The sequence below is a fragment of the Curcuma longa genome, chromosome 4, assembly GCF_044706935.1.
Source record: "Curcuma longa cultivar G26 ecotype Majalengka, Jawa Barat chromosome 4, ITB_CL_G26_1.1, whole genome shotgun sequence".
NCBI classification, from domain to species: Eukaryota; Viridiplantae; Streptophyta; class Magnoliopsida; order Zingiberales; family Zingiberaceae; genus Curcuma; species Curcuma longa.
In genome coordinates, this window is record NC_133864.1 from 4,300,361 (window position 1) to 4,315,449 (window position 15,089).

The 15,089-nt window shown below is 37.7% G+C and overlaps 2 protein-coding genes across 4 annotated transcripts; both read left to right on the plus strand.

Moving 5' to 3' along the window:
* The first annotated feature begins 2,536 nt into the window (after window positions 1–2,536).
* Window positions 2,537–3,658, plus strand: LOC141826937 (F-box protein At5g07610-like). The gene has a single exon (XM_074714253.1). The coding sequence runs from the start codon at window positions 2,537–2,539 to the stop codon at window positions 3,656–3,658; it is 1,122 nt and encodes a 373-aa protein (XP_074570354.1).
* Window positions 3,659–7,399: 3,741 nt separating this feature from the next.
* LOC141827614 (putative LRR receptor-like serine/threonine-protein kinase At1g67720) lies at window positions 7,400–15,013 on the plus strand. 3 transcript variants are annotated; one of them, XM_074714902.1, is made up of 15 exons: window positions 7,400–7,779; window positions 8,926–9,457; window positions 9,906–10,411; window positions 10,500–10,632; window positions 10,714–10,785; window positions 10,866–10,934; window positions 11,022–11,093; window positions 11,240–11,308; window positions 12,918–13,069; window positions 13,244–13,485; window positions 13,633–13,759; window positions 13,831–13,899; window positions 13,990–14,173; window positions 14,311–14,446; window positions 14,540–15,013. In XM_074714902.1, the coding sequence occupies exons 1-15, from the start codon at window positions 7,701–7,703 to the stop codon at window positions 14,882–14,884; spliced, it is 2,787 nt and encodes a 928-aa protein (XP_074571003.1). In that variant the 5' UTR covers window positions 7,400–7,700; the 3' UTR covers window positions 14,885–15,013. The 3 variants fall into 3 exon arrangements, with proteins under 3 accessions (XP_074571003.1, XP_074571004.1, XP_074571005.1); XM_074714903.1 differs by having other exon boundaries at window positions 10,869–10,934; XM_074714904.1 differs by lacking the exon at window positions 7,400–7,779 and adding an exon at window positions 8,065–8,183.
* Window positions 15,014–15,089: the final 76 nt, after the last annotated feature.

Below are 15,089 nucleotides of genomic sequence, written 5' to 3' on the forward strand. Positions count from 1 at the left end.
GAGGATCGAGGAGGAGGTTGTATTGAAGATAAGAAGCAACGATGTCGATGACTGATATTTCTGAGTAGTTTTATCTTACGATTAGGGAGTAATCCGATGTTAAATTCATAATTATGATTTCTCTCTTTTATCTATGACATAGATTTTTGATTCAATCTAGTATTCTTAATGTATTCACGTATTGTTTGAATGATTAAAGTTTAAGATAGTGTTTCCTCTAAGAATGACCGGGGGCAAACCTTGATCTCGTATCTAACATTTAAGATATGTTGTATTTGATAGAGATTAGGGAAAGAACTTAACAATGAACTCTAATCTCAAGTCTATATATTGAACTTAAAGGTTTAAGTGCAAAAGTAATTTAAACTCTCTTGAGGTTTACATGGGATATTATAGAGCATAAAGGATTAACCTGATTTAGCCTCATGAAGTAAGGGATAACAGTCTAGGGGATCGTGGAGCATCGTGATAGCTAGAAACCTCTTTGAGAAAGCAATCTCTCTAATACGGCTACTACGAAAGTAGGAGTCATGTTTGGACAAACACATCAGTTGTTTTCTTTCTTTTCTTTTTCTTCCCATAGACACATCGATTACCTTAGAACAACTCACTTCGAGCAAATCTATCATTGAGGTAAGAGAAAGAATCACAACCAAATTGTTAATGATTCATCGTGATAAAATTAAAACCCTAGAATTATCTCAAGATTCATTTTTTTTATCATCTTTTATTCAACTTCCTTAGTTTTTCTTTGTTCCTTTTCACAACAAATTCTCTTATTCTATTTGTTTATTGTTGGAATCAAACGAACATATATGTATTTGCAGAATTTTAAAAGAAGTATACCTCTTGTCGTTTGATTCCGGAAATTATGGAATGCGAACTCCAACAACTCGCAATCGAAGTGATAGTCATAAGAACTCGAACTATCACCGCGGCTTCACAACGTCTCAACCCTCTAGCCTCTTCTCACTGCATTCTCAATGCAATGCCTCTACAATACTTCTCACAAGTATTTATAGGGGGAGGGGGAGGAATCAAGAGTGGAGATCATGGTGTAAGTAGTGGGATCATGGAATAACTCATGATCTCCCATATGTACTCACCCATATACCCCACGTGGGCATACATCCACATTTATATAGCCTACTATGCATGTAAATTAGTACTCAAAATCATAGTCCTGGAGGACGATAATTTATTACTTAATGACATCGACTTGTGGAATCACACACCATTCCTCTTCAAAAATACTACAATTCTTAGTCATCCACACATGGTGTATCATAGATTTCATGGCTAGGTGACTAGTTTTAGTCAAGACCCTAATCCCTCGACAATGATGTTCGAAGACTTAGAGCATCTGCCTATAGGTGGGCAATCTCCTAATGCGTCAAAGTCATCCTTTGATCCTCGTCCACAACTCTTCAATAGATGGATATTTGAAAAATAGATGCTCTTGTGCATCCTTGATCTGTTCTCAAAAAGTGCACAATCTATTTTTAAAATAGTCCACAAAAGTGCCTCTGTTCCAACATCCAAAGGACAACTATATAACTTATTGTAGGTAATTCTTACATTTGTATATAAAAATTAAAAAAATATTAAGTTATGATAAATTATAAAAATATTTAAGTAGAGTATTGATATTTTATTTAAAAATTTATTTTGAAACAAATTATTATAATTTTTTAAAAAAAGATCTTGCTCCTCTAAAAAGTATATATATTTTGGTATTTAAATTCAGCAAGTTCCTAAACTACTCTAATTTATTTTGCTAGTCGAAGTCAGTGATAAGTGTTTGTCAAGTTTTTTTAACCTATTCTAATATTATTTATAAGTGCTTACGGAAGTGATAAGGAACGAGGATTTCAGTGAAATTTTATTTATGTTAATTATAGAAATTTAGGTTGAATTATATTATTCTAGATCCAATGAATTGATTTGATCGCATTATCCAAATTGCGTGCGACTCTTAGATTGCAAAGTAATAAAACGCCCATAGTGCACGTGCAAGTGGTGGTCGGGCCACATATTTACAGGTGTAAGCACCTGCTCGAGAGCATTTAAAATTTTTTATTTTAAAATTTTTTTTTATCCATTTTCTTATATAACATTATTTGCTATTAAATCTGACTTTAAATAATAAATTTCTTAAATATTAAAAATAAAATTTTAAATAACTGAATCATAAATTTAAAAAATCAATTAAAAATTAAAAAAAATTAGATGGCGTGGACAATCGCGCGCATATATATATATATATATATATATACATACATATAATTTGTATTATTTTATTTTCTGTATATGTTTTGTAGTTTAGAAATTAAATTTAGTTTGGAAATTATTTTCTGATGTTAATCCAAAATTATTTTTGGAAATTTAATTTATCGGTTGAGAAAACTACGATCAATTCCAAATCAAAAATAAATTTTGATCCGGTCAGAAAAAAATTACAAAAAAAAAACTAATTTAGTTTGTTTAGGAATCTATATATATTAGGATTGGTCGCCACCGCCATGCATCGCCGGTTATGGCTACCGATATTGTCGCCGGAAAAGGGGAAAAATATGAAGGTGGACTTCTTCCCCACGATCTCTTGCTCGAGATCTTCTCTTACCTTCCGGCCAAGAAGATCCTGCAACTCCAGCTCCTCTCCAAGTCTTTCCGCCGCCTCGCCGCTAACCCCTGCTTCCGCCTACTGCAATCCCGACGCAATGTCGGCGCCTCCGGAGTCTTCGTCGACGAAAGCTGGGAGCACCAATCAGACTTCAACCTTCTAAACCCCATGGCCGGATTTTCTCCGCTCATGCTGTCGTTCCTCGAGCTCGCCGTCCCCAATTTCGCCGAGCTCGTCGTTTCCTCCCGCGGCCTCCTCTTCTACCGTTATCGCAAATACGACGGCGGCTTCTTCGTCGTGAACCCCGCCTGCAACGAAGTGAGGATGATTCCTGCCCGGCCGGACAAATGCTGCAAAACGCCTTGGAGGGGGTTGGCCGTGAAGTTCGTCGACGACGACGACCACCTCAAGTGCAAGTATCAACTCGTGTGCCTGCTCACGGAAGAAGATTATTGGTTCTCCAACGTGTACCAGTTCTGCTTCTACGACTCGGCGGCCGGAGAGTGGATCGTCGAGGACAAGCAAGTCGACATATCGCCGCAGAGCAGCTTGGATCTGAGCAATCTCGTGGTGTTCGAGAACTCCGTCTTCGGCTACTCCGTCTTCAAATCTTGCGTCATCGCCATCGACACCTCCACGATGCTCGTCGACTTATTGACGGCGCCCGACTCCGTCGCGCCGGACGACCCAACCAGCTTGGCGGTTTGGGAGGAGGCAGGGAAGAGGCCGTGGCTGTGCCTGGTGCATTACGACAGGCGCTCCCGCAAATTCACACTGTGGAGGCGGTTAAAGGGATCGATGTGGGTCAAGTTCGACGAGGCGGTGGCTGATCGCCAGCGATATGGGAAAAGACTGTACGGTTTCTACCTCTGCGACGGTGGAATAATGAACGGAATGCTTCTATTTTTCAACGGCGACGACGATCAAACATATGCCTACTCCTTCAAGAGGCGACAGTTTTGGCTGTTGGAGACGAAGAAAAGACTTCCCTACCGCGAGTTCTTCGCCTACTCTAATTCTCTTCAGCCATGTTGAAGTAATTATTGGATTATATTTAATATCATCAATTTTATTTGTATATATAATTAGACGAAGAATTACTGCTGTGTAATTTAATAATTAACGGTCTTAGATCAAATCGTGAAAAAAAGAAATCTCACGTAGAATAAGATTGCTTAATTATAGCATAAGAGTGCCAATACTCATTGAATGAATCTGAAAAATATTGATTTGAATTGAAATTCAAATTCAAGTTCGACTCAAATTGTTTAAACTTTAATTCAAATCGATAATGATACATATTTGATCCGGATGGAGTAACGTGGATAAACACGTAGGAGAAAGGGGGTCCCTCAGAGGACACGTGACAAGGACGTGGCACAGTAAGGGAGAAGAAGGCAGGCCAAACCCAGGGTCGCAGTAAAGTACGCCCCTCCCTAGGATCACGACCAGGAAGTCCTGCCAATCTCCCCAACCTTCTCAAATGAGGATGATCACACAGGATCCCCCCCTCGACGCGAGGTCGGCACACATCTCCGCACTCCATATAAGCTCCTCGCATTTCAGGAGAACATCCCACGTGACAACTAAAGCCTATACTCCACGAACCGACCTCATTAGCAGGTCGCAAATCCTGCTTACCACGGCCCCCAAGCTGCCCCAAGCTTAGATCCTCTATAACAGGCAGCCAGCCATCCCATTAAAAGATCGTTACCCCGGCAGTAACCAAGCCCGGCATATCTGTCCGAACTCTCCTAACCAGGCCCACAGGTTCCCATAAGAAGTTCCCATAATCCGATCTCACCAGCAGATCGGCCATCTTCCCTAGCAGAATACGATGAGCTCGGACACGCATAACACTCTCTAGCCCACCTGTGAGTCAGGTAGGAACTAATATCATCGCGTCAACCGAGCTTCGCCAGACCTCGGTATCCGATACCTTGCAATTCCCACTTAGGAGAATGGCGCCCTGAGGCCGACCTCATAGATTGACCTCATTGGCATACGCCGACCTCATGTCACGGTCACAACACCAGACGCCTATCTCAGAGTAAAGACCCCTTACTAAGTCCCACAGTAACGGAGCAGGTATTGAGCTCGGGACAGACCGAGCACTCCTCACCAATGCAGCTGAAGAATACCGCGTAGCCACCGAAGATATAAATTAGCAGACCTCATGACCTGGTCGCCGCATCGCAAGTCGACCTCATGATCTGGTCGCCGCATCGTAAGCCGACCTCATCGCCTATTCGGGATATCATAGGCCTACCCCAGGGTAGGAATCCCGTAATGAGTCCTTCAATAACCAAGCAAGCAGAAAGCTCGGGACAGACCGAGCTCATCTCATCATCACGGTTGAGACACCGTGCATCCATGCATCTCAACCGTACATATCGGCCATTCTCGACGCGGAGATGATATCAACGGATCGATGCACCTGCCTCTGCATATAACTTATCTAAAGGAGGCGGTTTGCACACTCGGTTTGCGCACGTGGTCCTGTGTGATCACAACCCTTCAAAGAAGATAAGTTACGCAGATAAGCCATCCGATCTGCGGAATCCGTCACGCAAATGACCCAGCGAGTCCGCCATCTCCTCCAATCACAGGCAGCTAGCTAGATCCGAAGGTATCGCTCCCCCTTGCCCTATATAAACCCCCAGGTACGACGTTCCACTCATCTTGAATCCCCCAGACACACTTGCATTCCCCTTATCTGACTTGAGTGTCGGAGTGGCCACGCCGGGATCCCCGGCGCCCAGCTAATCCGTGCGGTTAGTACCCCTCTTGCAGGTCCTTTCTCTTCCGCCGTGGAAATATCGGGTGGCGCGGCCTCCCCTCTGTCCGGTGATTCAGCTGTCGTCGGTAAGGAACCGGAACAATATTCATATCATGAGTTATAAAGCATAGAGTCGTTGTTCCCGGGGCAATGGTGCTGCAGTAGGACATTCAGATTATCACTCAGATACTTGTAGTTCGATTTCAACTACGACGTATTTGTAGAAATTTTTTTCTAAATGGAGAACGCAATCAAAGGATGTTGGCGTCTGGGTTGGTCGTTGCGTGCGCTTCCTGATTTACTCTGATAGCCAGTGAAAAACTTCCGTGGGATTAGATCGGTCACCCTAGGACTAGTTGAGATTATCAATTTTTTTATAAAGGATAGAGTAGTTAATTTAGATTAGCTAGTTGGCCCATTTCACTAAATAATTTATGTGAGTTAAATAGAAATTTTGTCAATATATTTAAAAATAAATATAAACATATTAGTCTACATGGATTATGAATCTAGACAGGTTGGCTCACAGCGGGCTCAAATTGCAAAAGGAGAAGAATTTAAAAATTAAATTATGAATGATAGTTTTATAGTGATATATTTATTTTATTATGAAATTATGAATATGTCAATTGCATTGATTAATATGTATAAATGTGAAATTGAGAATTAAAAATTATATTAAAAATTTTTAAAAATATTTATTTATGAAAGAGTTTAATTGTAAGAAATTTTTTATGTTTTTTTATTTTTTTTATAAACAAACCCATCTAACTTGGAACTCATCTTGGATTAGAAATTTTTTACCAAGATGATGAGCCGGTCCATTCCATTCTACCAGATGATGAATATATTAATGGGCTGATCCGCCCTACCATAGATCTCATCTAACCGTTTTAATCGAACATAAGCTAAGATGTCAACTTTACTAACATGGCGTGAGCTTGGACAAGATTAACTCATAATAATTGTGTCCTAATTAACTTAAGTTCATCAAACTAAAAATAATAATAAAATTAAATAATATAAAATTATAAAAATATTTAAAATGTAAATAAAAAATAAAAATGATGTTCAAGGTATTAATTTTTTTAGAATTTAATTTTTTAAGATTAATTTAATAAATCTATTTGTAATTTAAAATTTAATTTAGTAAAAAATAATTATATAGATGGAGTCTTAACTTCGAAGGATTTAGCTTCACTTCGAAGGAGCCTTAACTTTATATCATGCTTGAGGAATCTTTTACCTTTTCTTTTGTTTTTTTAGTGGAACACATGATCATGATCATATATATAAAGCTGGCGATATTAAATATTATTTTAATTTAATCATTTAAAATATAATAAACATAGATAAAACAGAACTTGTCTATGTAATAATGAAATAAAATGGATTAAAATTTTTATTATCAAAAAATTATTTTAATGTGTAATTTAAAATTTTGAAAATACATAATTTAATTTAAAATTTTTATATAATTTCTATAAAAATTTCAAATTATAATAAATAATAATTAGTAATCTAAATAAATTTTTAAAATTTATTATTATTAATGATTTATATTTACTTTAAAGTGAAACTAAATCAAAATGCTTTTAGTTTAACTTTTCTTATATGAAAACCTACCGATGTTCAAGAAAAAAAAATTAAGATTTTAATGTTGAGGAAAAATTCTAAAAGATATTTAAGATGATATAGATGAGAGAGAGATTAATTCCAGAAGAGAGAGAGATTAATAATAATAAAATAAAATAAAATTTATTTAAATATAAATAATAATAAAAGGATAAAATATAATATTTTTATATAAGGATACTCACCAATATATCATTTATTGTGGGGTTCAAAATTATTGCAATACAACCAGTTCAGTATGGGCCGAATGGGCCCATATTTAATTTGTTGGAGCCCCACCATCACCCTCTTGTGGGCCCCTGAATTATAATACTCTCTCTTATTCTTTCCTTCTTTTCTTTCACACTACCGCTTCATCGCACTAGCGGTCTCTCTCTCTCTCTCTTCGTTGCTCTCGCTTTCCAGTCCAGAGCTCTTCCTTTGTCTGCCTTTCCCTTTCCGCTCCGCCGATCGCCTGAAATCCCTCCCCGATCTCGCTTTCTCGCTCGCCGTATGGTGGCAGGACTCCATGGCTCGCAATGATGGCGGTGGTGGAGTGCTCGCCATGATTCGCACCGCGCGCCAACTTTTCTTCCCCCTCCGGCCGGGAAAGTGATCGTGCGTATTGAATTCGTTGTGGGATGCTGAGGTAGTAGTGTGTTCCTTGATCTGAGAGGAAAGGAAATGGAGACTATCGTGCTTCTGCAGGTCTTCGTCTTTCACCTCCTTCTCCGCTTCTCCTCATCCACAGCTCAGATACCAGGTAACTTAACTCCTTGGTTCTGTGTTACAATCATGGTGTGCTTGTTGTTGCTGATTTTTTTATTAACTTCCTTGTTTATTTTTTTTGCTCTATTTCATTTGAGCTGAGGTCGTTTTGATTTAAGTGATCTGTGTGGATACGCTCCTTGTAGCTCGGATCGACTGGCCCGGATTTATTGTTTTTTATTCGTAAAAAATAAAATAAAATCTTGATGGATAAGTCTTTTAATTGGATTTCTCCTATCACTCTTGATCAGAGGTCGGCCTCATAAGTGGATGTGTGGATATGTTTCTCCATATGCCTCTAGTAAAAGTTTGAATTCTTTTAATCCTTATGCGCAAGTATCTCCTTTTAGATAGATAATCTTGTGAACCGGCTGCTTCCTGACATTAGACGTGTTAAAGGTGTTGCAAATTTCCATATTTGAGATTTATTTTTCCTGTTCAATGTTAACCTGGACTGTTACTGTGAAATAAGCTGTAGAAACAAGGTGCCAACTGAACTTGCTTCATCTTGAAGCAGGAAGTTCTAGGTTCAAAATTGAGCTGTGTGAAGAAACCTGTGTCTATTTAAGGTTCTTGTCTAAGCATGTTATCTTTAATTTGAATTTGAGTGTGGCTCAAGATTTATAGGTTATGAAAGCATTTTCAATCAAGACCTTTTCAGTCAGAATGTATTTTTCTGGGCAAATTCAAGACAGTTTACTGCGTTAACACCTTTCCAACAATCAAAATACATTGAGAAGCTTGCTGGCCTTTTGCTCATTTTCAAACGTTGCAACCTTTTTCAGAATGGAGTAACTATGATATCCTTTGTTTGCTAATACTTTACTAATTGGTAAAATCATTTTAGGACTTTTTAAAAGCAAGTTAGCTGGGCTCAGTGATTCTATTTTGAGTGAGTTGAACTGTGGAACCATATTTGATCTTTTGTATGCTGTTGCACAATTTTTTTCTCATTCCGATGATTTCATGATATTTATTGTATTTGTTTCTTGCCATGTTGACCTGGAAAGGTAAGTGGTTGAGATTGATATAGGTGGCTGAGGAACATATATAACTCAGTGCAGGCTTCCTACATAAGCTGCCCTTTGAGAATCATTATTCAAATGATTTTGTTTTTTTTTCCTTTTTCCCTGCTTTCCAGGTTTTATAAGTTTGGATTGTGGAGGTGCATATGAGTACACAGATGATACTGGACTCGAATGGATTTCTGATAGTAATATGCTGCATGGTCAAACTGCCAGGATAGCCATCCCCGGTGAGAGCAGGAAGCAATATATGAATGTTAGATACTTCCCTGCAAACAGCAATAAGTACTGCTATACATTGAATGTGAAGACTCGGACACGATACCTTGTGAGAGCAACTTTCTTGTATGGAAACTTTGATCAAAGTAATGTTTATCCAAAATTTGATATTTATCTTGGGGCAACATATTGGGCAACCATTGTGATATCAGATGCTGCAAATATAGAAATTGAAGAGCTAGTTCTATTGACCTCTTCTCCAACAATTAGTGTTTGTTTATCTAATGCTAGTACAGGGCAACCATTTATCTCTACGCTTGAACTTCGTCAATTTAATGGTTCACTCTATTATACTACATATGAAACTGACTTCTTTCTCAGTTTGTCAGCAAGAATAAATTTTGGTGCAGGGAGCAATGATTCAGTAAGGTACTTATTATATCTACCATTTTAGACCATGATTATTATTATTCAATAAAGCCTGTGTATTTGTAGCAATATGAATTAATAAATGTGATGCTTCAGCCATTGCAAGTTTGCCATTTTTGTTTTCTAGTTGGATGCAATGACTAGTTGGTGTTGGAACTTAATTTTCTACAAGACACTACCAGGAGAATCATAAAACTGTTCATACACTATGAAATGGAAATGTTTAAATATGTGTAGTGTTTAATCACAGTTCTAGTTTTATTTATGATTTTGCAACACCTCAAAGACCTGAATTACATGCATACTCACAGTCTATGTTGCCATGAAGAAATGTATTATGTATTCCTTTATTGAATTCCATTTCATATATCAGAAATAAATTCCATACAAATCTGGAAGCATAGACTTGCCAACCAAACCTGGTCTAATGGAACTTTGTGGTCGACAGATATCCTGATGATCCATTTGATAGAATATGGGAATCAGATGCTAAGAGGAGGGCGAACTTTCTTGTTGATGTTGCTCCTGGAACTGAAATAGTGTCAACAACAATGCCCATAGATGTTAGTACAGGAGAAATGCCACCTGAAAAGGTGATGCAAACAGCTGTTGTGGGTCAAAATGGATCCTTGACTTACCGCCTTGATTTAGATGGTTTTCCTGCAAATGGTTGGGCATTCTCATACTTTGCTGAAATTGAAGAGCTTGCTTCTGACAAGACAAGGAAATTTAAGCTAGTAGTTCCAGGCATGCCATCATATAGTAAGGCCACTGTTAATGTCCAAGAGAATGCTCAAGGGAAATATCGGCTCTATGAACCTGGGTACACCAATGTTTCCCTCCCATTTGTCTTTTCTTTTGGGTTCAGGAAAACAAATGATTCATCCAGAGGACCAATTTTGAATGCTATGGAGATCTATAAGTACCAACAGATAAATTTTGGCTCTCAAGATGGTAACTCCTCTTACTTCATTGCCAAGATTGCGATTATCAGAATAAAACAAGCTTGAAAGTATGATGTATTCATCTGATGAGTTTGCAGCAACTCTCATGGCCAATTTTGTTTCACACTACCCATTGGCTAACTGGGCACAGGAAGGCGGCGATCCATGTTTACCAGCATCATGGACCTGGGTGAATTGCAGCTCAGATTCACAACCGAAAATAATTTCCATGTATAAACGTCAAACATTTATTTATTTCCTTTTGTATGTTGGTTATTCATTGGGAATAAATGGATATAACATGTTTTACAGCTCTTTGTCGGAGATGAACATAACAGGAAATATTCCCACAGAACTGACAAAACTATCAGGCCTGGTTGAGATGTAAGATCTAATGATATAATTTGCGTATGGTAATTTATTTTCTATCAGTCTAATTGTAACAAAAAATTCTTCAACTACAGAAGACTTGATGGCAACTCATTTACTGGGCCAATACCTGATTTTAGCGCATGCATCAACCTGAAAAGGATGTAAGAAAAAAAATGTTTCTGTATTTTCTTTTTCTCTATTGACACTGACTGGTTTTTCTTTTTTCTTTTTCCCTCCATTTTGTATAGTCACCTTGAGAACAATGAATTGACTGGCTCATTGCCCTTGTCCTTTGCAAGCCTACAAAGTCTAGAAGAACTGTAAGTTTTACAACTCAAGCTAAATTTAGTAATCGAGTAGGTAGAACAGGGTGGTGGGATTGTGGTTATTCTCAATAACTTGCATCTGACCTCTTTTATGTTTGTAATATCACTTTTAAGAACTCTTCAGAACTTGTAATTAGCAGGTATGTGCAAAATAATCAATTGATTGGAGTGGTACCAAAGGCAATTCTGGAGAAGAATATCATCATCGAGTAGGTATTATGTCCATTTGGTTATCTAGTCTAAGTGTTTTCTTTCTTCTTTCAAGATATTGTCTATTCAATTAGCAAGAAGGATGACAATGGTAACATAGTTGCTGGGGGACTAAATATTATATAGTACATATAGATGTATGCTTTGTTTCTTTTCTTAGGTATCATTTTCTTTCTTCACTCCTTTAAACTAAGGCTTTAAATCTCATTACACCCTAGTCGTCACATGCGAAAGTTACTATGCCCATCGACTGACACAAGAAACATGTCAATACCCTAATATAGGTGAAGGAGAGCCACTATGTGTTCCTTAGTCTAGCAAGATGCCATTGAAGGCATGATGAGGCGTGATGCAAAATAAGAAGGACAAACATCTTCCTCAACTCTGTGAGCCTTCCTTAGAGCCGCAAGTCTTCCGTTACAAGATATCAATAACAAGGGTTTTGTGAGGTCCATTGAGGGTTTTGTAAGGTGGGATTTCACGTCAACATTAAACAAATACCACTTTATCTTAGTCGAAGGCTGGAACTTCGACTCCAAATGAAATTTTAAGTGTTTCTTTTAATCAAGGTTCAGAATCTTGAGTTGTGTCGAAGTTTTGTATTTGACTGGATTGATATTATTTTAGTATTGTGCCAATATTTTGATGCATGGTGCTAGTAATAGATTGGAATTGAAGAAGAAAGGAGATAAAGTATAGGAAAGAGATATTGTTTGTACCAAGTATGGTTTTAAATTTTGTTCCATGTCAGGTGACGGACAAAATATATCATTCTAGTAATTGAAATTCAATAACACTTAACGCAGGCAATGTCATCTTCCTTTACTTCATCTCCTTCCTAGTTTAACTTCCAATCTATTTCTAGTATCATGCATCAAAGCGTCAGCATTATTATAATACTAAAATAGTATTTTTTTTCGATCAAATATCGAAACTACGGCATGACTTAAAATTTTGAACTTTGATGCCGAGTGGTATTGAGTTTCGGTGATTTGTTGGAACAATATATTTCGACTATTTCATCCAACATGGTATAAAATTTCAAACCATGCTTTGAACTATTGCACAAGTGATGATATAAATTGTCGACATATAGTATCTAAAAGAAAAAGAGATCAATATATAGACCTCTAGTGGAATGCCATTTTCTAAGTTCTTTTGTCACATTTTGTGGGCTAGCTTTGTTGCATTGGTAAAATTGCCCAGCTACAACTTGCCCACTGCAGGAATAAAGAAAGTTCTACCTTGGCAGGATCCTCATACACATCAGGATCTCCTTTGTATTTTAACATATTTTATAAAGGTATACTAATGATTCACTGAATATCTTAAAGAAAAGGATACAATAAATGCTGGATTTATAATTCAACTGGTCAATTGGTCATTATTAACTCTAATTGTTAAGCACTTTAGCTTGAATCCTTTGAAATTTTATTGTATGATGATTTAGTAAGAACGGAGAAGTTGGAGACTTTAAGAATTCATCTTCCTTTCCTCGTGTTTTCCTTACATGATGTAATCTTTATTGCTTCTTGTGTTACAAACTCTTTGGATAATTTGGATTGATAGATTAAAACTGATTTCTGTTCTTGTTTTGTCTGTCATTAGCTACTCTGGGAACAAAGACCTACACAAGGAAAGCAAAGGCTTCAATCATGTTGTAATTATCGTTTTCTCTGTACTCGGAGCATGTTTGTTACTAATGGTGGTTCTGATATGCTGCTTATTTGTCCGAAAATCGAAGAAGAATGTGTCTGAAGGTACATTGGGAGTTATCTGTCATAACTTTAGGTTGTGTTCGATTAGATTAGGAAGAGTGAGAGAAAGGATCACAAAATTACATATAGAGAGTTCCATCATTTTGCTTCTAGGTAAACTAACCTCTAAGATGGTAAGCATCATATAATTATCTGAATTCTTTTTGATCTTTCCAGACAACAACACGAATGTCCAACCCGTGCAAAAGTTGGGTACTTTCTTCAGTGAAGTTTCTGCTGAAACAGCCCATAGATTTCCATTGTCTGAAATTGAACATGCAACTGGAAAGTTTGAAAAACGAATTGGTTCTGGAGGTTTTGGGATAGTTTATTATGGTAAGATGATGGACGGGAAAGAAATTGCAGTTAAAGTGCTTAATAACGATTCCTATCAGGGAATCCGCGAGTTCATAAATGAGGTAACTCTTTGTTCTGTCATTCAACTTGTCAAGATGTATAAACATTCTAAACTTCTATCAAGTTATTTAAGAAATTATCTAATTTTCTTTTCTGGTTTTGAGCTGTTAAAAAATATATCATCCGAGTGAAGTTACAAATTCTTTCAGGTAACTTTGCTTTCGAGAATCCATCACAGGAATCTAGTAACATTTCTTGGGTACAGCCAGCAGGATGGAACCAACATCCTTGTCTATGAATTCATGCATAATGGCAATCTGAAAGAGCACCTTCGAGGTTGTACATCTCATTCCTTTATTGTAGAATCAACTTTCGTTGTGCATGAAATTTGCTCCCATGTTTTGTAGGACCCTTAACTCGTGAAAGAACTCTTAGTTGGATTAATCGCCTTCAGATTGCAGAGGATGCTGCCAAAGGTTATAATTCAATTCAATTAGTATTCTCATTTTCACAACTGCAATTTACCATCAAATCTAAACAATCATCTCGCACTTGAGGGAACTCAGGGATTGAGTACCTACATACGGGCTGTTCTCCAACCATTATACATAGGGATCTCAAGAGTAGCAATATTCTCCTGGACAAGAAGATGCGAGCGAAGGTCTCAGATTTTGGCCTCTCTAAACCAGCAGTAGATGGCTCCCATGTTTCAAGCAGAGTCAGGGGCACGGTTGGATATCTTGATCCCGAGTATGACCCTAAGCCCTTAAATTATACTTTTAGTACCAGAACGATCACTTGTAGGAGCAAATGTGCATGTCATATTACTCTTATTTTCTCACAGAAATGCATTTTCTCAAAACTTAATTATTTTCCAACATGTACAGGTACTACATTTCTCAACAACTAACGGAAAAGAGCGATGTTTACAGTTTTGGTATTATTCTTCTGGAGCTGATTTCAGGCCAAGAACCGATTTCTAATGAAAGTTTTGGCCTGAACTGCCGCAACATTGTCCCATGGGTTAGTTCATTACCGCGCAATGACTTGCTTTCACATGATTAGGTTCTGAGTTTCTGATTGCTTGTTTTGTGACATTACACTATAATTTGGCAGGCAAAATCGTACATCGAGAGTGGCAATCTTGAGGCCATCATCGATCCCTCATTGCAAGATGACTTTAATCTGCAGGCGATGTGGAAAATTGCTGAGATATCAATCATGTGTGTCAAACTTCATGGATCTCAAAGGCCTCCAATGACAGAGGTGCTCAAGGAGATCCAAGGAGCCATCGAGATTGAACAAAGCTCAGGGCATCGAGTTAGCGGAGATCACACTGTGAGAGAAATATTATCAAAGAATTCTACAGACTGCTCTGGGAATGCAGTTCCCGTGGAGTTGGCTACCCCCGAGCGGAATGTGTCGTTCCCGGAGTTCTTTCTGCAACCCGGGCTGCGGTGACTGGTCGACTATGCAGATGCTGAACTAGGCTACCAGTAAGTATTGTGAATTGAATGCTTAGAATTTTGGGCATATTTCTACCCAAAAAACTTGTCATTTTCTAGCTGTTCTTTGCAACAACAACAACAACAAAGAAAAACACATACTATTTTCTTCGCCTGAGTTGATAGCAAATTGAACATATATCAAGTGTATGGCTGTCAGA